This window comes from Ceratotherium simum, chromosome 8 (genome assembly GCF_057802395.1).
Source record: "Ceratotherium simum simum isolate JZ-2026a chromosome 8, ASM5780239v1, whole genome shotgun sequence".
Lineage (NCBI taxonomy): Eukaryota > Metazoa > Chordata > Mammalia > Perissodactyla > Rhinocerotidae > Ceratotherium > Ceratotherium simum.
The window spans coordinates 71,092,191-71,114,601 of record NC_141907.1 but is presented as its reverse complement, the minus strand read 5'-3'; the positions used below and the strand labels follow the sequence as shown (position 1 = coordinate 71,114,601).

Here is a 22,411-nt window from a genome sequence, read left to right as displayed (position 1 = left end):
AATAATGAGATACATAATCAGATACAAAAATGGAGAAAAAATTTTATTAGACGTTTCAACAAAGAAGATATATGAATGGCAAATGAAGACATGAAAAGATGCTCAACATAAAGGAAATACAAATTAGAACTAAAATGATATACCACTACTTACCTATTTCAATAGCTAAAGTGAAAATGACCGAATATACCAAGTGTTGTTGAGGATGTGGAGCAAATGGAAATCTCATACACTACTGGTATACTGTAAAATTATACCACCACTTTGGAACAATTTGGCATGTTCTCATAAAGTTAAACATATGCTTACCAGAGATCCCAGCAACCCTACTGCTAGGTATTTATTCCAGAGAAATAAAAACAGTATGTTCACACAAAAATGTATATTTGAATGTTTATAGCAGCTTTATATCCACCAACTAATAAAAAAATAAACAAATCATTGTATATCCGTACAAAGGAAAACTACTTGGCCATAAAAAAAAGAAACAAATTACTGATACACACACCGTGGATGAACCTCAGAAGTATTATTTTAAGTAAAAAGAGGCAGACACAGACGATTACCTAATATATTATTCTTAATGTGAAATTCTAGAAAAGAAAAAACTATGGTGATAGAAAGCAGATCAGTAGTTGCCAGGGGTTAGAGGTGGAGGAGGGAACACATTGCAAAGGGACGTGAGAGGAGTTCTGGTGTTGGAAATGTGCTACACCAGGGGTTGGCAAACTTGCCCTTTAAAGAACTAGAGAGTAAATGTTTGAGGCTTTGTGGATCATATGATCTCTGCTGTAACTATTTTACCCTGCTGTTGTACTGTAAAAGCAGATACAGACAATCTGGAAACAAATGAGCATGGCCAAGTTCCAATAAAACTTTATTTACAAACAAGCAGGGCACAGTTTGCTAACCCTTGTTCTTTATCATAATCATGGAAGTGGTTGCTCAATTGTATATATTTTTCAAAACTCATTGAATCAAACATTTAAAAGTGGTGAGTTTTATTGTAGGTAAATATTACCTCAATAAAGTAGATTTACAGAAAGATATAAAAGTTGTTCAAAAGCAATATGAAATATAGTGGAAGTGTAACATTAGAAGGGTATATTAATGAAATTAAAAACAAAAACTTCTTAGTTTAGAAGATGCCAAAGTTAAAGAAAAAAGAGTAACAGGATACATTATTAGAAGTAGTAGGGCAACCCACTATGTCTTAAGCACGCTACTTACAGGGGAAAACTGAAGCTCAGAGAGACTGAGTACATTGCCCAAGTTTCCCAGTGGGAAACAGAATTCAGATGCAAAACTGTCTGACTACAAATCCCCATGCAATTCTTTCCACTGTGCTAATTTGTCTTCTACTTTTATTAATGAAAATATAATTTTATATTTACTTCCTACAGGTACAGAAACATAATAACTGAGGAAAAACATAAATACATAATTTAACTTCTTTAAACATAGACAACTTAAACAAAACAAACTACCTTGCCTTTCTTACCATGAATCCTAGATTACAGGTGGTGTAAGTCTGTGAATGAAACACCTTTATAGATATAGGGCTGAGAAACTTGACTCCCTTCAATATGGAGCAGCAAATGGAAAGCATATTGTTACATCCTAGGGAGCTGAAACAGGAGAATGTTCTGAAAGTTTCTCTTTAATTTTATTTATTTATTTTTTCCCCCAAAGCCCCAGTAGATAGTTGTATGTCATAGCTGCACATCCTTCTGGTTGCTGTATGTGGGACGCGGCCTCAGCATGGCCTGAGAAGCGGTGCGTCGGTGTGCGCCCGGGGTTCTGAACCCCGAACCCCGGGCTGCCAGCAGTGGAGCGCGCGCACTTAACCGCTAAGCCACGGGGCCGGCCCATGAAAGTTTCTCTTTTCAATAGAATAATATCTTATATTTGCTATTCACACAGAAATTTATACTGTATTATCTTTCCTGATTATAAATGCACTACTATTTATCTGATGTCTCATAGGAAGCTGGTGATGGAACTGAAACCATAAGTCAATTTTCCTGACCCCCTTTCCCTATATGAATTAGTTGGCATTAGTGGAAAGACCATTTTTAGAGAATGTAACTGAATTTTAAGACTTTTAAGAAAAAACAAAGCAGAACAATTCCAGAATCAGTATGAACTTGCCTCTCATATCCAGCCAGTCACAAAATTATTTCTTCTTTATAACGTACCTTGATTCTGAGTATGGAAAAGTATTAAAGCACAGAATCCATAGCCAGATAGATATGGGTTCAAATCTGTTTTGCCCCACATACCAGCCATTGACTTTGGAAACATTATGTTTCCTCTTTGAGCCTCAGTTCCCTCTTTTACAAAATGAGAATTAAAATACCATGGTTTTAGTCAAGAATACATGAGATGAGATAATGCATAGTATCAGTTATTTGATACTATTGGCACCTTTTAGATGTATGTCCTCTAACACTTCTTGCTTACTTTGAAAAAGACACAAAGTTTATCATTGTAATCTTGCAAGCTTACCTTTAAAAATTCTAACTCTGTCTCTTTTTCAGAAGCTCCCACATAGGTATTATGTAATTTGGGTAACTCTTCTTTAACATAGGATAAGTCAAGTTTCTCCATCACTCTGGGAGGCAAATAATGCTCCAGTCTAAAATAAGACACACCATGAACCTAGAAAGAGAATGTTTTTGTAAGCAATTCTGTTTGCCCTCTTCCCCCTATCTCAAAGTTCTTGCCTCGACTAAGAGATAAGATACTTCTATTTTTTTTTTAAAGATTTTATTTATTTATTTATTTCTTCCCCCCAAAGCCCCAGTAGACAGTTGTGTGTCATAGCTGCACATCCTTCTAGTTGCTGTATGTGGGACACGGCCTCAGCATGGCCGGAGAAGGGGTGCGTCGGTGCGCACCCGGGATCCGAACCCGGGCCGCCAGCAGCGGAGCGCGCGCACTTAACCACTAAGGCACGGGGCCGGCCCAAGATACTTCTCTTTATACTTCTCTCTGAGGAGTGAGTTTAGAGAAAATGCATCGTCCCTCTCTTTTATTCAGGGAGGCAGAATGGCTGAACTGACTGGCAAGCTTGAGGAGAGACTGACAACGTAGGGTCAAATGTCACTAGAGTTAACGGTTAATGTAAAGGATGCTGCTTGAGTGGCAGTCTCTTGCCCGTTGTTTCCTCTTAGATCCACCTATATTCCAGACAATTAGGCCTTGAACATCTGTTCTCCATACAGTGAGCTCTGCTAGGTTCTCAGCCCGTCACTGCAGGAGCCACGTGGAAGGTAGAAGACCCCTTTGATCCAGATTTGGCTGATAACCCTTGTATCTAGTATCTGTGAGTTTGACATTGGGAGGAGCAAGAGTAAGTGTTAGATATCCCAAAACTCTGAAACAGAATAATTTTAAACAAAAAACAACAGCAAAAAAGAAATCCCACACTGTATGATTTTATATAACCAATGTACAGGGGGAACGTGGTCATTTTGAGGCACCAAATCAGCCTCCAAGATATCCAGATCTTAACAGCAAATACCTCAACCAGGTTTAGTCTTTAATTACGCTGAGGATAAGAACACCAATGCAAAAGTGGTCCTGGAGAAAAAAGTAAATCCCACCTCTGGTTGATAATCTCCATACTCAGCCTGGAGAGCCAAGGATGCCAGCAATAAAGAAGTCTCATCATCACAGTGCATCCTCTCCTCTAAGACATCTTTTCTCAGCTGAAGATAATACTGATGACAGGTCAGAGTATGTCTGGAAAGATAAACACATACACAAAACATCTAGGCTTTTGATCTTGAATCTTGGGGTGATTTCTATTATTGGCATATAAGTTTAGTTTCCAAGATGTTTTATTATTAAGCTTATTATTAATCTTTTTAAGGAACAAGAATTTAGTAAACTATATTTAAGGAAATATTTCTTTTATGATAAAAAAGACATTGTCATTGATCAGAATCAAAAAAGAGAAAAATAGAAACTCTTGTGTACTCACTGTATTAGACTAACATCATCCATGAAAAATTTAATTCGGAAAAACAAAGTAAAATTAACAGTGGCTTTGCTCTTTTTCTTTGGTTCTTCTTTCCATCCCTCTGGGGCCACTTTGGTTAACTTTAAATCAGGATCAACAAAGAAATATTCATTATCTAAAACACAATGAGAAAACATTCAGATAAAATAAAAATACTTTAACATTTTCTTCTTTCTTCATTGTTTTGTAAGACTTGCACAAGATAGTTTCACGTGAAAATAAAACAAGATTGTTAACAACCCGATCAAAAAATGGGCAGAGGAAATGAACAGACACTTCTCCAAAGAAGATATACGGATGGCCAACAGGCATATGAAAAGATGTTCAACATCACTAATCATCAGGCAAATGCAAATCAAAACTACACTAAGATATCACCTTACAGCCGTTAGAATGGCTATAATCACCAAGACAAAAAAACAACAAATGTTGGCGAGGTTGTGGAGAAAAGGGAACCTTCATTCACTGCTGGTGGGAATGCAAACTCGTGCAGCCTCTATGGAAAACAGTATGGAGATTCCTCCCCAAAACTAAAAATAGCAATACTCCATGATCCAGCTATCCTACTACTGGGAATCTATCCAACGAACCTGAAATCAACAATCCAAAGAGGCTTATGCACCCCTATGTTCATTGCAGCATTATTCACTATAGCCAAGAAGAGGAAGCAACCCAAGTGTCCCTTGACTGATGATTGGATCAAGAAGATGTGGTGTATATATATACAATGGAATACTACTCAGCCATAATAAAAAGACAAAATCATCCCATTTGCAACAACATGGATGGGCCTGGAGAGTATTATGTTAAGCGAAATAAGCCCGAGAGAGAAAGACAAACACTGTATGACTTCACTCATATGTGGAATATAAACTAACACACGGACAGAGAGAACTGTATGGTGGTTACCAGGGGCAAGGGGGCTAGGGGGTGGGGACAAGGGGTGAAGCAAGGTATTTATATGGTGAGTGACAAACAATAATGTACAACCAAAATTTCACAACGTTATAAACTATTAAGACATCAATAAAAAAAACAAAAAACAAGATTGTTGAGAAGTATGGCAGGTAGCTCTGAGGCACTGCATACAGATGGGCAGCAACATGGCTCAGTCTTTTAAGAATGAGGGCTCTGAAGACAGACAGACCCAGATTCAGCTCCTGGCCACATCATTAACTGTCTGCGGACAATGAATAAATTTTTTAACCTCTCTAGACATCAATTTTCTTGTCTGTAAAATCAGGATAGTGCTAATTTCTGCTTTATAGGGTTGTTGTCGGGATCAAATGACATAATAGAAATAAAACACTTGGAACGCACGTGGCACACGGTAAGCATTCAATAAATACTAGCTATTATTTCTTATTTTTGAGCTACCAGCTGAAATCTAGAAGGGACAATAGTTATCATTTTTTTAATATCATCATTTAAATACTATTGTCTTCAAATAAAAGATTATTTAGTAAAATCTGACTTATCCATAATGTTTAAGAAATTAAGTGTATTATAAATAGAAATTATGATTAATTGAATATCTTCACATAGACAGTATTACTTGATTAGTCTAAAATTGTAATTAGTAAAGTGACAGAACATCAGTGGGCACTAATTGAATATTTACTGGATGACTCTAAAAAATGAATTATTAGTTTTTAAGGAACAAGAATTCAATAAACTAAGTTCAAAGAAATATTTCTTTTATGACAAAGAAGACATTATGCTGATCTTGTAGGGTTTCAGGATGATTTGATCCTTCAATTCTAAGTTCAATTTTGAGGTAAAAAGGAATCTGAAGTATTGAAGAGTAATTTATAAATATAATGATTTATTAAAGCCCAACTCCAAAGGGCTTCTTATTGCCATGGCAATTCTAATTGATAAATAGGAGTGGCTTTTACTGAAGCTGTACTCTGAGACCACTGTGGTTGTGAACATCACCGAGTTCAGTGGACGTGATGCTTAGAAAATATGTGAAATAACTTCTATTTTCAGTCATCAACTGACAACATTTAAAAAAGACACTGTATGTATCTAGGATAGTAGGCTAAAGAAGTTGATGTGGCAATTCAGAAATAGGGTTCTGCTATATATTCAAATTCATATTAGCAGGACACTAATTTCTAGAGTACATATGTAGGCAATTGATATACATAATGGTCTCCAAAATATAACAATTAAAATCTATTTTTATATAGCCAAAGCCAAAGAAAAATCTTCATGGTCAGGTGCAGAAGATGCTAAAAGATACAGCTATTAAAACAATGTACCTAGTTAGGACAAGAAAGGGAGTTACTAACTCCTACTTCTCAATGCTGACAGGTACATGTAGTCAATATTTCCCAAAACAAGGTCAGGCATGACAGGTATAGGGAGTCAGCTTGTTGCCAAGTTTCCATACTGTATCCTGAATTTAAAATGTCTTCATACCTTTGAGGGTAGCTAAAGCAAACAAATGATGTTCCACTAAGCCAATATGGGCCACAACCATATCAAATACATCTTTACATATAGTTTTGGTATCACAAGTCAGTTCCAGTCTCTGCCCGCTCAGAAGCATTATGTTTACTTTTCTTCGGTTATCCTCATTCTTCCCTTTCTTGGTCTACAATTGAAAAACATAAATGGCATCTATTAAAGTAAATACTATAAGAATTTTAACTGTTTTTTAAAAAAATCATTACTGAAATTATTTCTAAGGGTGACATAAATTGGTTTTATTACTTACAAGGATAGACCGTGGCAAATCCAAAGATATAAATGGTTCAATCGTCATTTTCACAAACTCAGGGCCAAAGAAATTCTGCAAATCACATAAGCAAAATCAATATATTTTACCATTTATTCTAGTTCTTTCCTTGAAAGTAAAATAATGTAGTAATCATAAATATGTAAAGCCACCACATTAGAACTAGGTGATCCGAAACAAATGCAGAAACTTCCAATGAAGAAGTGTGGTGGAATTTACCAAGAACAGGAATGGAATATGCCTTACACTAAGTGTGAACAAAGTTTCTCCTCAGCTTTGTTTTCTACCAGTGACGTCAAGTGTAAAGACTTGCTTTATACTGTTTTACAAGTTTTTCATTTGTTGGCCTCCAGATAGACTCCCCCCCAGAAAAATACTGCTCTTAATTACTGAAGTGATGGAGAGTTATCAAGCTCATATAAGGATTTGGTTTAGTATTACTAATGTGTAAAGTGATTGAACAGAATCTCTTTGTTTTAGAGAGTGATATTCAATTTGTCCTAAAACAAGTCATAGTTAAAGGACACCTACTTTGCTATTACAAAATATACATACCCATCTGTAATCATGTTCTTGGAACACTGTGACACTGTACTTTCTTGTTCTAAATAGTGACAACCAGGGATAGTATAGGTATCACAGTCTCTGTTCCCCATTGCTGCCTCTTGTAAGAAAATACTATCTCAGAAGCAAGGGGGACTCAGGAGCTGGGTAAAGTGGTGTCTGCACACCGCATTTACTGCTTCTCAATTTACTATTTCCTTTTACCTCTTGTATATCCTGAGGTTTCTGCCAAAAGGGAGTCTGGTAGAGGAGATAACTTAAAACAAGTTAGATAGATTTCAGGTGGAAGCAGGATTCAGAACAGACTGAAAGATTACGTTGAAATGGGCAAAAAGTAGAATGAAAGCACGGCTAACCTTGAGAGGTGTGTGTGTGTGTGTGTGTGTGTGTGTGTGTGTGTGTGTGTGTGTGTGTGTGTGTGTGTGTGTGTGTGTGTGTGTGTGTGTGTGTGTGTGTGTGTGTGTGTGTTCGCGCATGCGCGCGAGCGCATGCATGTGTTTGAACTAACAGAGGTTACTGGAGTTTTATTTTTGTTGGTTTCTTCTTTGCATTTGGCTGTACAGCTCATTTGGTTGCTTGATGTGGGAATTCTATCCAATTAACTGAGTGTGGAACATGTGACAGATACCATTTAAGTAAAAGTTTAACATTAAGGGTTTGTTAATACTCAACGAACCAACAGGACACATTTTAAATGAGAATAGAAATAGAGTAGAAAATAGGAAATGGTCTGCCATGGGAAACATAGAATCTAATATAGATCAACTAAGGCAACAGGATATGAACAAATTAAAACATGTTTGCATCAAAAGTAATATTAGAAAAAAAATTAACTAAAAATTTATGTTTTGGGAAAGAACATTAATTCAGTTGTGAAATTGTTCCTCCTAACAGTAGTACTCTTTTTTAGCCTCAAGAACATTTTCAGCCTTCCTGCTTTTTTCAGAAAAAATACTATAGGGTCCTTTAATGACAAGTAGTTCAAATTCTCTATTCGTTCATGTAGCGTGTCTCTGAGGAAGAAATGTTTGTTTCTGAAACAGCCAGAAACTGATTGTCTAAAAGGAAACACGGGTTTTTAGTGAGATGACACATAACAGTGGCATACTATAAAGGTACAGACTACTATTTACGAATCTCTAATGAGCTAATTCTGCATTAGCTCTCTGAAACAATGATTTAGGAAAAAGATGTGTACACCTGTGTGCCCTTTATGCTTTACGTGTGCCTTTAATTACTGGAAGCCCATGCTATTTTGTATGACATCCTGCCTATTGCTTAATTTTGACAAAGGTATTATTAATAATGATAAATTGATGAAGCCCTATTGAGAGTCTTACTTTTAGCTTGAAATAAATTCAGTTATATTTTATTGAAATCTAATAACTTTAAAATTGGACAGTGTTTTACAAATTACGACCAATTCCACATTTTAAAAATTAGCACAATGAGGCACAAAGAGGTTTAAAAATTTACATAAAGTCATATAACAGCATTATTAGCAGTAGAATCTAAATCGAATTTTTGGTCCAATGTAATTTTCACCACCGAATACTGTTTCTTTTCCTTAGAAAACTATGAGGAAAATTTGAATTCTATCAACTTCAGGGCATACAAATATACCTTTAAGATAATTCTTTGAAAGAAGCAACAAAAAACCAAAACAGAATAGGGCAATATACTTTCTTAGTGCAGAACTAATAGGAAAAAATTCATTCTAGATTTTATCACTTTTACTAATATTTATTTTGACTTTGAAGAATTACTTATAAAGGAACCAATACAAATGAGACGTTGCCTCATCTCATGATAAAAAAAGAATGATAATATCCAGAGTAGGTAAGAATATGGTGAAATAGGCAGAATCATAGGAAGCATAATTGGTACAAACTTTTCTGAAGGGCAATTTGACAATATGTATCAAATGTCTTAAAAGGTGCTTGCCTTTGAGTTGGCTATTCTATTTGGAGGAAGTTATCTGCAAAGATTTAGTTGTGGGGATGTTCATCAGAGCACCATTTGCAATAGCAACAAACAACAACAAATTAGAAACATTGTAAATGTCCAACAATTGGAAACTGATTACAGAAATTACCGTATGTGGTAAATTCACATAACTTTTATAAAGTATAAAATACTTTATAGCCCTTAACAATAATATGAAATAAGTTGTAAAATGTTCAAGATATTTTACATGAGAAAAGAAGACTACATTCATTTGAGCCTGTTTATAAAAATATACGACATATGTTGAAAGAAAAATAAACCAACTAAACACATAAAAAAAATTCCCCACAGATATAAGACGTAGATTTGTTCCTTCTTGCCTTTGGATACTGTAACGTGAGGATATGATGCTTGGAGCTAATGGCCACCACCTTTTGACTATAAAGTCAAAATTCTGAGAACGGCAGAGCAGAAAGATGGAATGTACTTGATAACATTCTTGAGCTTCTGAATCAACATTGAACTCTCTCTGATCTTCTTGGTTTGTGGGATAATAAATTTCTTAATATTAAAAAATAATCCCCTATAATACTGAATAAAGCCAATTGACTTTAAGGATCATGAATATACTTTTAAAATATATAGTTAGAATACTCTAAATCCATCTAATGTTATTTTAAAAATGAAATCGTGAGATGATTTCAAACAGCTAAATACTTATTTTAATATCAACCAGCAAGATATTTAACACCAATGGAAATTAATATGGGATTCCAACTTCATCTACAGGCAATTTAGGATACCTATAGAGTTTTAAAAAGTACTTTGCATAATATTTCCCTGTGAGACAAAATTTAGATGCGGTAACCTGAGAAATCAACTTACCCTCAGTTTTCTTTGGGTCATGGCTGTTTCTAGAGCCATTTCTCTTAAGGGATCCCTGGCGATGTCAAGCATGGAAGCTTTGATTGTGTCTCCTGGATACAGGCTCAACCGAGACTGTCTAAGGGCCATTCTGGCTTGTAGCTGCATCATTTCTTCTTCTTGCCGTTTTAGCATGATCTCTTGATTAATTAAGTTGCCTTCAAGGGGTGTTTCATATTGTCTACTATATAAGAAAGAGGAGAAAAGTAAGGATTGGGACGATAATTATTTTAAGTCTAATCAAGAAAACATCATGTTAAGTAAGGTATTAAGAATTTAAGCAATTTCAATTTTTTCATCTCAGAAGAACTCTTGCAGTAACATTTCAGTCCTACTTTTAAGATAATGATATAGCATGCTGTTCCACTTCAGTGGTTAGATCTATATCCTCCACCCCTTCTCTGAACATTCCAGCATCCTCTGAAAACTGCTTCCCCCGCAGTTCTCTCAGATAGGGGCTGTTTTATTCTTATGGTCCTATACCACTGAGCCTGGAGATGGGACAGAGATTCCCCTTAATTCATATTTCAGCTTCCAGACCACTGTTGACCCCTCAACCAACAGCCCCCAGCTCCCCTGAAGTACATGCTATGAAATTACACTATCCACTGCTCTGCTTTGCTCCAGACATTTAATGTCCTATTGGTCGACTCCCCCTTATTCATTAAGATTTAAATGCCTCATTCAGTCTTTTTCTCCACAACTCCTGTCATCGTTCATGCTGGTGTTACATAGACTGAGTCCTCCTCTAATACTCTGGCCTCCTCCTCCTCAGCCAGCAGTTTACTCCCATGGTCATGCTGGCCATTAACAATAACCACACCACCTCTAAAATTTCCTATTTCTATCCTCAAGTACCCTCTCTATAGTTCCTTATTTTTTCTAACTCACTTCCTCTAAGAATCTTCTTCAAATAATTCATTGACTCTTATCAGAATTTTAATCCATTGACTCCACCACTTTCTCTCTGGCTATGATCTCTGTCTTGCCCTTATATTAATTAAATCCTCAAGTCCATTATTAAAATTACTCTTTTGCATACAACCTCAACTCGCATGAAACTGCAGAACCATGCTGACTGATCTCACCAGGCTCTCAGCGCTGCCTGGTGACTCATTTTCTTAGAGAACTATTTTCTATCTTCCTTCTCCTTTCTTTTCAAAGCTCCCAAAGCTCTCTCCCTCTTCTTCTCTCAACTGATGACTTTTCCAGAGTTTTCTTGGTGAAATAAGGTGCAATCAGGAAATAACTTCCTCATCTGTCTACCACCAAACTTTCCAAATCTATGTCCGCATGTTCTGCCTTCTCTTCTGTTACAATGGATCTCTGCAGACTTATATAGGCCCCAAACCTCTACTGTGCGTGGGAGTCAACCCCTCTTCCCTACTCAAAGACTTTGCTCCCGTAAGTATCTTCTCACACGTATCAATAACCTCATACACTAGGTTATTCTCATTAGCATACAAACATGCTGTACTATTTCCTACTCAGAAGAAAAAAATCCTCCTTTCGTTCCACATCTCCTTTTAGACTCTATCCCCTTTTTCTTCTGCCTTTTAGAGTAAATCTCTTCAAAACTGTCATTTAAATTTTATCTCCACTTTATCTCCCACTCTCTCTTGGACTCAGACCAATACTCTTACTTCCTATTATTCCACCAAGACTGGTCACAAAAATGATTGACGTCTATGTTATCAAAGCCAAAGGATAATTCTAAATTTCCATTTTACTTGAGCTCTAAGCATCATACGATATAGTTGCTCAATCCTTCCTCTTCCTGAAACATTTGACTCCTGGAAACCATGCTCTTTTTATTTTCCTAGCTCCTCTTTCTTAGTCTCTTTTGCTGGATCCTCCTTCATTTCTAATCTCTTAATGTTAGACTATGACAGTGCTCATCAGACCTCCAGATTTTTCTAGTCTCCATACCTACATGATCTCATTTAGTTACATGGACTTAGTTACCTTATAGAGTCCTATAACGCCAGTCTCTCTCCCCTGAATTCTAATTCTATTCACCTGCCTAGGTGGGTGCTCTCCTTGGATGTTAATATGCATCTTTAACCTAAAACATCTAAAACCAAATTCGTGATACTTTTTCTCCACATCCAACCTTCTCTCAATCATTCACCAGTTGCTTAGGACACAACCTGGAGTCATTCTTGATTCCTCTTTCTTGCAAATCCCATATCCAATCGAGCAGCAAATCCTGAAGGTACAATCTTGAAGATATCTATATCCAACTCTTCTCTATCACTAACAACCTAGTAGTCTGTGCTGTATCCATCTCAAATGGAGTACTGTAATTGCCTCCTAACTGGTCTTTTATTCCTGCAATCTGTTCTGCACAGAACAGATCAGAGTAATCCCATTAAAATGTAAATTACATCATGGCTCTCTATGCTTTCAACCATCCAATGGCTTCCCACTATACTTAGAACATCCAAAGTGCTCACAGTAGCTTCTGACGTCTGACATGATTTTGGTCCTTGTTACCATCCACTCTGCCCTTTGTCCATTCTGCTGCAGCCACACTGCCCTTCTTGCCATTCTTCTAACGTGCAACACATCTCCCACACCTCAGGGCCTCTGCTCTTGTTCCTTTTGTCTGGAATGCTCTTCTTCCTGATATCTGCATGGTCTGCTCCCTCATTCAAATCGTCTTCTGTTCAAAGTCACCCCTTGGGAGAGGCCTCCTCTGATCATCCTACCCATGTAAAATAGAACTTGAGCATCGCACCCCTGTACTCTATCCTTTTAGCCTGCTTTATTTTTCTTCAAAGCACCATCATATGTGATGGTGCATTATTTACTTGTTTTTCAATTGTTTATTGGCCATCTCTTCACCCTAGGAAGGGACTTTTTTGTCTTGTGCATGATTCTATCTCCAGTACGTAGTACATGGGTATCTCATGTACCCAGTACATGGTAAGTGCTCAATAATCATTTGTTGAGCAAATGATTGAATATAATTTTATGGCTCACTCTCACTTAATAGGGGTCAAGGACAATAACAAGAATTTGAATCTATACATTTTAACTCACACGTGTTATTTTCATCAAATATATTAACTTTCTTATGCAAATTATTTTATACCAGAGCTAAAAACAGGTAACAAAAATGACCGATTTATCATTTTAGCTCTCCCAATACAATATCTGGTAGAAGTTCCTATAAAGACTGAAAACTTTGAGGGGAAAAAAAAAACAAAGATAAAACAAATAAATGGAACAGAAAAATTAATAAAATCTGGACCATTTAGGAATGAATATATAGGTTGTTTTGAGTCAGAAAAAAAGGTTATCCTGTCAAGCAGACAGGAGCAGAAGCAGTGGGAATGGTACTATGTATAAATTGTACTTCAAAAGTTAACAGAGGAAAGAGCCTGTAGAGATGCTCTTTGGAAAATAGCTTTGAATATCCTTTTTGGTCACTGAAAGACACTTTTGATAGCTCAGAATCCAAAAATTACTCATTCTGCTGCATCTGACTCATAATTTCCTGTTAATCTTCCCCACCCCCTATGTTACAAATCAATAGCACTGACTGGATCTGTTTTTCCATTTCATCCTAGCTAAAAGGAATGGAAATTTTTATAAAGAAGTATGCAACATGTCTAAACACAGCACTATTTATAGATCCCACAAATATGTGATCTAAAGAACAAAACTTTCTGATTGCGTACCAGCAAGTTAAGGATATTATCAGAAACCTTTGTACACATTCAGAAAATTCTGTACTTGAATAAGGAATTTAAAGAGTATTTTAGTTAATGTGTTTTTCTGTGGGGAGTAAAAGGAAATAGGACTAGTCTAAAAGAAGTAGAGTTTAGCATCTTACATTAAATATAACATATGCACAGACCTAACAATCTATTTCTCCTTGAAATATTTTTCTTTCACCTATACCTTTATCTACCACAGATGCTATGAACAACACATAGGAATTTTTCCCTCTTAAAGTATGAAAGATAGTTTATCACTAAAACATGATTTGATGAGTTAGGGTGGCCTTAATCTTTCCTAAAATAAAACCCAGAAGATTGGGTTGAGAGAAGATTCACTCATAATCTTGACACTTTTGAAGTACCTTATCAAGAAAATGGAAATAAGACTCACAAAACAACTTAATTTTGTTTGGAGGAATACGTTTTTAAATAACTAACCAACTGACTATAATCAATCAATTTTTAACACATAATCCCAGTAATTCTTCCCGTTGTTACCTCTACTCCTGGTCTTGATCCAAACTAAAAGGGCATCATATTAACTATTTATAAGTTTTCTCCAAATTAAAAAATACATAAAGAGTGACTTCTTCAATTAAACATGGAGCTTAGTGCAATTCAATATTTATTTCTTATTGCTGTTCATCCCCAAACACTTTTGTTTAAGAAAACTGTGTAATATCAAGCATGGATCTGTCTTTGTCACTTACCTCTTTGCTCAAAATTACCAAAATGGGGTCATCACAATCACTATTACTACAATGGGGTCATAGTAATGTAACATGCTATTATGCAAATATAACATCGGTTTAGGTAAATGTGTACTTATTAGAGCTTTCCTCAAAAAAAAAGTATCATGGACTATTTTAAAAGGCACAAGAGAGAAGAAAAAAAGACATAAATTTAATAAAAACTGGAACATTAAGGAAAATTTGTACTCCAATGTATTTAATTACTTGGAGTTTAAACCCTGGATAAATTGTCTGCTTTACTCACATGGCTAGGGTTACCTGGTCTGTTAATAGTTTACAGGTATAAAACAGTGTCTGCCAGAATTAATTAGCTAAGGAGCAAATTTTTGCTAATTTCCAAATGATTCTTTTGTATATGGTGGCACTTGAATTAATCAGACAGATATCGAATTTAAAAGGATTCCCATAGTTTGGGAGTAAATTCTGAAACAACCTCTGGTTCTCTAATTTCACATTACAAACTTCAAATTAATGCTTAACATTAATTAACAACATGCTTTTGTTCATGTAAGGGACGTGTGCATACATGAAAAGGATACATATCAACATATTCACGATTGACTTGACACTTTTCAGTTTAAACAAAGTAAATCGATACACAGCTATAATACCACCACCCTGAACCGAGTACAAGAATAATACCTAACACCTTATAAGACAGCTGAATATTTTAGTATGAAACAGAACTCCAGATAGCCCAAATTAGGCTTTAAAAAAAACACAGGATAACCTCTTTTAAGCCAGGAAAGATGTAGGAATAATTAACTTTTTACAGAATAGGTTACTTAGTAGTAACCTATTCATTATTCATTCAACAAATAATACTCACTGAAAGCCTGCTTGTTGAGCCTGTTCCACCTTTCAAAAGAGGTGCTACTCTCTTAGAAATCAAGGTTTACTATTGTTTCACAGATGTTTAAAGCCATGCCTTCAGAACTTCCTAACTGCTAATAAATTATTTTATATTCATGTTAACAATTTAAAAACATCAAGCACAAACCAAAAATAATCGGGGCCAACTCTAATTTTAAAAGATTCCAATAATTCAAACTCAAACTACAACGTCTTTCACATAATTGAATGAATTTGCTTAAAAGAGGAGGGAAAGGAAAAGGAAAATGGAGAGAATAGGGGAAAGAGGAAAATTTTTTTAAATTCTCCTTGATTCTAATAAAGAAAAAAAAACACCCATCACTGGAAATGTGTTATTACTATTTTTTCGTATCACACACCTTGGTCTCTGTGACTGGCTGTGACTTGGAGTTTCATCTACCCCTGGAAGACCACTGTTGGATTCAAATCTCTTTGAAGCTTCACTTTTTCTCACTAATTGTGAAGAAAAAAGAATAGTACAGGTGATAAAAATTTGAAGTAATCTTATTTAAAACTCATGCATTTAGCAGACATATGAGATAATTCTTACAAATCATAGCCATATAGCCAAATTAATGACATATATTAAACTCTTTAGAGGTAAGTCATGTTATCTTTAAAGACAATGAATTATTTCCTCTATTATAAAACTGACTACATTGTTGTTTGATGAAAACTGCTATCAAGCTCCTATAATACTGTTAAAATGAGTAACTGGCAGCTTTTCATAATTGTTAAATTTTTAATAGAATTATTCTTTGACACTTTATATCTCAACACTACTGAAAAAGAAGAACAATCACGGTTTCTTAAAAATATTTTGCTTGTTCAGACGCTTCTTACCTTGTCTGAAATCTGATTCAGAGGAAATAACAGATGGACTTTCACTGGAGGTACTAAAGATATCACTGTGGTAAGTTTTGTATCTTCGAATTGGTTCTAAAAGGATTAAAACAAAAATATTATAAGGCAAACAGCTGTTCCACACAAATCAAATAAAATATTATTTTACTCCTGTGAGACTGGAACATTTTACATATTGCTTTAATTTTACCAATTGCTGGATGGTATTCAAACAATGTGATTCCAGTTTTGAGGCTGTTTGGCCTACTGGTTAAGAGCCTGGACTCTGATGCCAGACTGCCTGGGTTTGAATGTCAGCTCCATCACTTGCTAGGTGCGTGACCTCAGGAAGGTAATTTAACCTTCCTGTGACTCATCTTCTTCAGCTGAAAAGGGGGTATAATAATAGCACACCCCTCAAAGGGTTGTTGTGAGCATTAAATGAATTCATATACACAAAGCTCTTAAAGCAGAGTGGATGCTATAGAAACATCATGATTAACCAGCAGTCTTTGAATTCTTACTATGTGTAATTCTGTGTTACGTGCTATAAGGGATAGAAAATCCAAAGACACAATCCCAAGCTCAATTTAAAATGCAGAAGTACAAAATACTTAATTCAAGACAGGATGTTTAGTTCCACCAGAATGAGATAAACAAGCATGGGAGGCAGCGGCGGGGGGGGGTGGTGGTGGTGGAAGCGTGGGGGCGACTATGTAGGGTTGTGCAGTGTGTGCCCTCTATGAGGGGGGCAGGGCCCCACTAAACTCTAAATTCTACCTTCTAAATGTTTCCGACTCATCCCCTCTTCATACTCACGATCATGATCGTAGATCACTATTAATCTCATGCCTGGAATACTTCATGTGTCCTAGATCCCACTTTCTGCAGTCTTGCTCATCTCACACTATAATTCACATTACAGACAGTGAACTTTCCAGGAACAAAAATCTGAGCATATGGCTATATTTCTTAAAGTTCTTCAAACTAGAATCTTCAAGATACAGTTTAAAAACTCCTTAGCTTGGTATTCAAAGCCTTGCACAACCTGGTCCCTGACTATATTTATAGCAGTGGCTCTTCATTTTGTGAAGTCACAGATCACTTGTTGGAATCAGATGAAAAGTATAGACCTCTCTCCTTCCACTCTCCAAACACATATACACACAAATATTTAAATAGAACTTTAAACACTCGATCCAGGCAAAACCCTTGTTCCATGGCCTCATTGCCATCCACTTCCCCAGACAAATTCTGCACTCATGTTACTGAATTTGCAGATAACCAAAAGCACATAAACTTTTAGGTTCCTTCCTGAAAGATACGCTCTCTGTTAGGAATGCTGTTTCCCTCCCACCCCCTTTTCTTTACCAGAATACTTTTTCTTTTTTCTTTAAGAGAAGCCTCACTTTCTACACAAAAGCTTTCATGACCACCTACAGGCCGTTAGACATTGCTTCTCTTACTTTAATATTGCCATGTGCAAAACTAATTGCAACTCTTCCACTGCCTAACAGTTCCCTCTCTACTTGTTTCCTCTACCTAAATTATAAACTCTCTGACAAAAAGGATTGTGCCTTTTTTAGATGTATCTCTAGTACCTAGCAAGTGTCTGGTGCATAGCAAGCACAAAAGAAATATTTTCTGAGTGAATATGAATGAATGGATGAATGAATAGGTGAATATAAGTATTACACAAAAGTCACAGGTGACCTTTAAGAGGACCATTTCCATTGCACAGACCAGTCAGAGGCCAAATCAGAAAGGGTTAAAGAAGGACTAGATGGTAAGAAATTGAGAAAACAAGTACACACTATTCTTTCAGGTTTGAGGGTTTGAGAAAAGAAAAAGATTTAAAAAAAAAAAAAAATAGACTGAATGAGTTATCAGGGTCTTTTTGGCAAAGTGGAATGTCTCAGCATGATTTTAGGCAGTGGATAATAAGCCTGTATACTGGAGGGGATTGAAGTTGCAAATGATGGTAGGGAAAATTGATGAAAAAATGTGAAGCAAACACGAGGAGATGGAAAAAAAAACAACAACACATATGGGATGGTTAGTTTGGCAAGAAGGAAGAACCTTTTCTTCTTAAAGAAATTACGGACAGGGAAAGAGTCAAAATACAGAGGGAATCCAAGATACTCTTTTCAGAAAGTTGCCTTGCTCCTAGCAATTTAAAAAAGTGAATCACTTCCGGGGAGCCAGTTTGGCTGAGATTTTGGGAAGAGTAAAGAAATTCTGCTGTAACAATGCGAAAAGTCAGCAAAAACCACATGAAAGCTTTTACGTGGCCATGAGCTTTAGATTAGGCTAGAATGCAGAAATTACATTGGGACAAATCAGAATGGTTTTGTGGCTTTTTCTTGGCATTAGAGAAAGCAGACCACGGGAAATATGCAGAACTGAAGAGTGACATGGGATACAATGGCAGCAGATAATAAGTTATGTGAGGGATTCTTTCTCACTAGTTTGCAAACTTGAGGACAGAGACTTCATAAAATGAATTATTCCTTGTGTTAGAAGGTGTTCAATAGAGATTGTTAAAAGAAAAAGAATGAATGCATGAATAAAATAGCTAAATAGCACCATAGGAACCAGGCTTGTAGAACCAGGATAGAGAGGACGGGCTGGAAGAATCAGTAAGTCATGCTGAGACAAAGGATCGGAGTCTTGCCGAGACAAAACTATAAATAAATGAGAGGACTAGAAGGATAAATGAGTGGCCAAGGACTTGATGGGGAGGAAGTTGTGCATTGTTCCTATGACAATGTTCACCTGGAGAAGGAGGCAGAATAGAAGGAGACTCCTACTTTGTCCAGCTTTGTATACAGTGAACATGAGTATCAAACAATACGATAATTAATGGAAAGAGTTTTGGAATTGAAAATTCAAGTATTTACCAGTACTTCTTACAAATGATTCCATTCTATCACAGGGCAGTCTCATGGTAAAATAAATAAGTTTTTAAAAATTCCTCTGGTTTAAGATGAATGTGATTTGAAAAGACTGTAGAGACTTCAAACAATAGTTTTATCTAATATTATTTAAATTTAATGAACATAGTTAAATGGTTATTTAAGAAGGACTGTTATTTTCAAGAGGCACTAGAAACAACTTCTTTGTTACAGAACACACATGCAAAATTTTTGTGGGCTTTTTCCAAGGAAACTTGACCAAATTACAAACCCAGCATCGCAACGTACAAGACAATGAAACCATCAAGGCCAAGGAGGGGACCTGAATGTACAGAGGCAGTGTGGTTTTACCTTATGAAGAAAAGTAGGAAGTCACAATAAGTCTATTCAGTAGACAGAGTAGAGAATTTCGGTCACTCGGATACTACACCATGCAATAACAATTTTACACCCCATATTAAATGAATTTACTACTTCCTAACTATTTCTGCAAAGTAGCTGTAAGATAGTATAATAAATTTGAATTTGAATTTCCATTCTTGGATGGTGCTTTATAATTGTTCTTATATTATTTCATGTGTCCACATTCCCTCTTTCTTGCTAGCCTATGTTTTGTTTCTTTTTTCTTCAGTTTACTCTGACAACACTAGTAAATTTTTTTCAATTCTTAAGTTCCTTCTGCAAGACAAATTAATGTAATTTTTGACAAACCTCTCTGAAAAATATAACAATAAATCATCTTCCCTTGATGAACTATTGGTCTGTAAATGTTCTCAGTACCACACCTGGAGGAGGGAGGGCACTGCCTATGACACTTTACTGCTTTATGGTAACAGGGCACTAGCACTCCAGAGACATGAAGTGGCTGACTAGCTTGGCAGGACTATTAGAGGGTAGGAAGATTTTTTTTTTCCTTCTAAGACTGGGGTAGGAGTGGTTATTAATTAAATTAAAGTGGTAGGAATCTTTTTTGTGAGCTTCTTGTAGTCTGGAATGTATCTTTTAAAATGTTGTTAGCCATGTTCCTTTCATGTAATGACATGGCAGATATAACCAGATTAAAGTTCTTAGGCAATATTTACTACTCAGTCATGCTTATTAGAAGGTTATAATCAGATTAAAGTTCTCAGCCAAAATTTACTACTCAGCGATGCTTACAAGAAAGGTTAGCCCCTGTTAAGTATGAGCTTTCCATTTCTGAATTAAATCATAAATTTAACTGTTTCAGGTTATAAAATTACATGTCCTTTACCAAGAGATTCTTGCATTTGTGTATACGGAGAGGCACATTTTCCATGCTTACAGATCATTTGGGCTTCATTCATTCTTGGCTTTCTGAGATGACCTACACAAAGGCATCCGGTAGACACTAAGTAGGCAGAGAGCAGCTTTCTTCCTCTGTTCTAGTCTGCAGAAGAAGGGTAATCCCTAATCTTCCATGAGGTGTCCTAACACTATTAATGACTTGTCTTTTTGGAGGATCCAGACACCACAAATATGCTTTCTATCTATATTTGAATATATAATCCTAGCACTTTAGATTTGTTCCAGATTCCAGGGATGTGCTATTAACTGGGTTATTAAAAAAAAAAAAAACTTTTTATTATCAAAACTTCTAAACACACAAAAACAAGAGAGTACAATAAGTCTTCATGTACCCATCTCCCAGTATCAACGAAACCTAGCAATCGTTATTTTACATAGAAAAGTGTCAGACTACTTTTTTTAAAACAAAGAGACGCTCCGTGGGCCGGCCCCGTGGCTTAGCGGTTGGGTGCGTGCGCTCCACTGCTGGCGGCCTGGGGTTTGGATCCCGGGCGTGCATCAACGCACCGCTTCTCCGGCCATGCTGAGGCCGCGTCCCACATACAGCAACTAGAAGGATGTGCAGCTATGACATACAACTATCTACTGGGGCTTTGGGGGGAAAAAAATAAATAAAATAAAATAAAAAAAAACAAAGAGATGCTCCTAAGTATTTATAGAATATTGCAAAGTCTTCTGAATGCCAAAATTCTGAATCATGTGCAATGGACCTCTTAAGAATATTCAAATACACATTTTATAAAATGCACATGGCCATTTTCATTGCAATGTTAAAACTGTAATAGCAAAATTTTAAGCTTTCACCATTACAATTGAATTTATTTGCCTTTTGTAAAATAAAATAAGACTCAATATCTAATTTGTTGCTTTGCAGATTTATTTTCTCAGCTGGTAGACATTTAAATGAAGCCTATACGGTACAAATCAGTGTACTAGGGTCCATTTAGGGTCATGATTATTTCTCATTTCACTAGACAATTTCCTTCTCTTTGACTTACTGTGAGTACTTAGTTTTCAGATGTGGAAAATGAAGTTGTAAGAAAGAATCTTGGGGGGGCCGGCCCCGTGGCTTAGCGGTTAAGTGCTCTCGCTCCACTACTGGCGGCCCGGGTTCGCATCCTGGGCGAGCACCGATGCACCGCTTCTCCGGCCATGTTGCGGCTGCGTCCCACATACAGCAACTAGAATGATGTGCAACTATGACATGCAACCATTTACTGGGGCTTTGGGGAGAAAAAGGGAAAAAAAGGAGGAGGATTGGCAATAGATGTTAGCTCAGGGCTGGTCTTCCTCACAAGAAACAAAACAAAACAAAAAACAAAAAAAAAGACAGAATCTTGTGTTAGAGATAATAATGAGTGCAAAAGAACAAATGGGGGAGTAAAATCAGCCTGGACACATGTCACCAAAAAGAAGCACCAAATTGGGTGTGTGAATATATGTACAAAACACATAAAACACATAGAAATATCTTCTCTCCAAAAAACATTTTGTGGAATAGTGGTGAGAGAATGAGGAAAATAAGGACTACAAAAGAAGGGCTCAAAGAATTAACATTTGGATAGAAATCTAGTTAAAGAGATTCTGTAATCATACATATTCTGACAGTTGAAGATATCTTTTAATTTCCAGTACTATTTTACCATAATTAAGACTATACTATTTTTTGTCAGAGTACAAGGTACAAAAATCTGACAAATATTTTATTATCATTTAACTTTAATCTAATCCTCTAAACAAAATTCACTCCAACTCTAATATCATAT

General features: G+C 36.1%; 1 protein-coding gene across 14 annotated transcripts in view; it reads right to left on the bottom strand.

The window, feature by feature from the left end:
* Window positions 1–22,411, bottom strand: part of PTPN13 (protein tyrosine phosphatase non-receptor type 13) — a 210,396-nt gene that overhangs the window by 68,172 nt on the left and 119,813 nt on the right. For 11 of the 14 annotated variants that reach the window (XM_014787858.2, XM_087434547.1, XM_014787859.2 and 8 more), the window contains 8 exons: window positions 16,405–16,500; window positions 15,921–16,014; window positions 10,170–10,392; window positions 6,753–6,827; window positions 6,455–6,629; window positions 3,989–4,142; window positions 3,609–3,747; window positions 2,509–2,661 (listed from right to left, as the gene is read on the bottom strand). In XM_014787858.2, the coding sequence (XP_014643344.1) occupies window positions 2,509–2,661; window positions 3,609–3,747; window positions 3,989–4,142; window positions 6,455–6,629; window positions 6,753–6,827; window positions 10,170–10,392; window positions 15,921–16,014; window positions 16,405–16,500 (1,109 nt within the window). The remainder of the gene's footprint in view (window positions 1–2,508; window positions 2,662–3,608; window positions 3,748–3,988; window positions 4,143–6,454; window positions 6,630–6,752; window positions 6,828–10,169; window positions 10,393–15,920; window positions 16,015–16,404; window positions 16,501–22,411) is intronic. The other 3 variants (XM_087434548.1, XM_087434550.1, XM_087434553.1) reach the window with 1 other exon arrangement.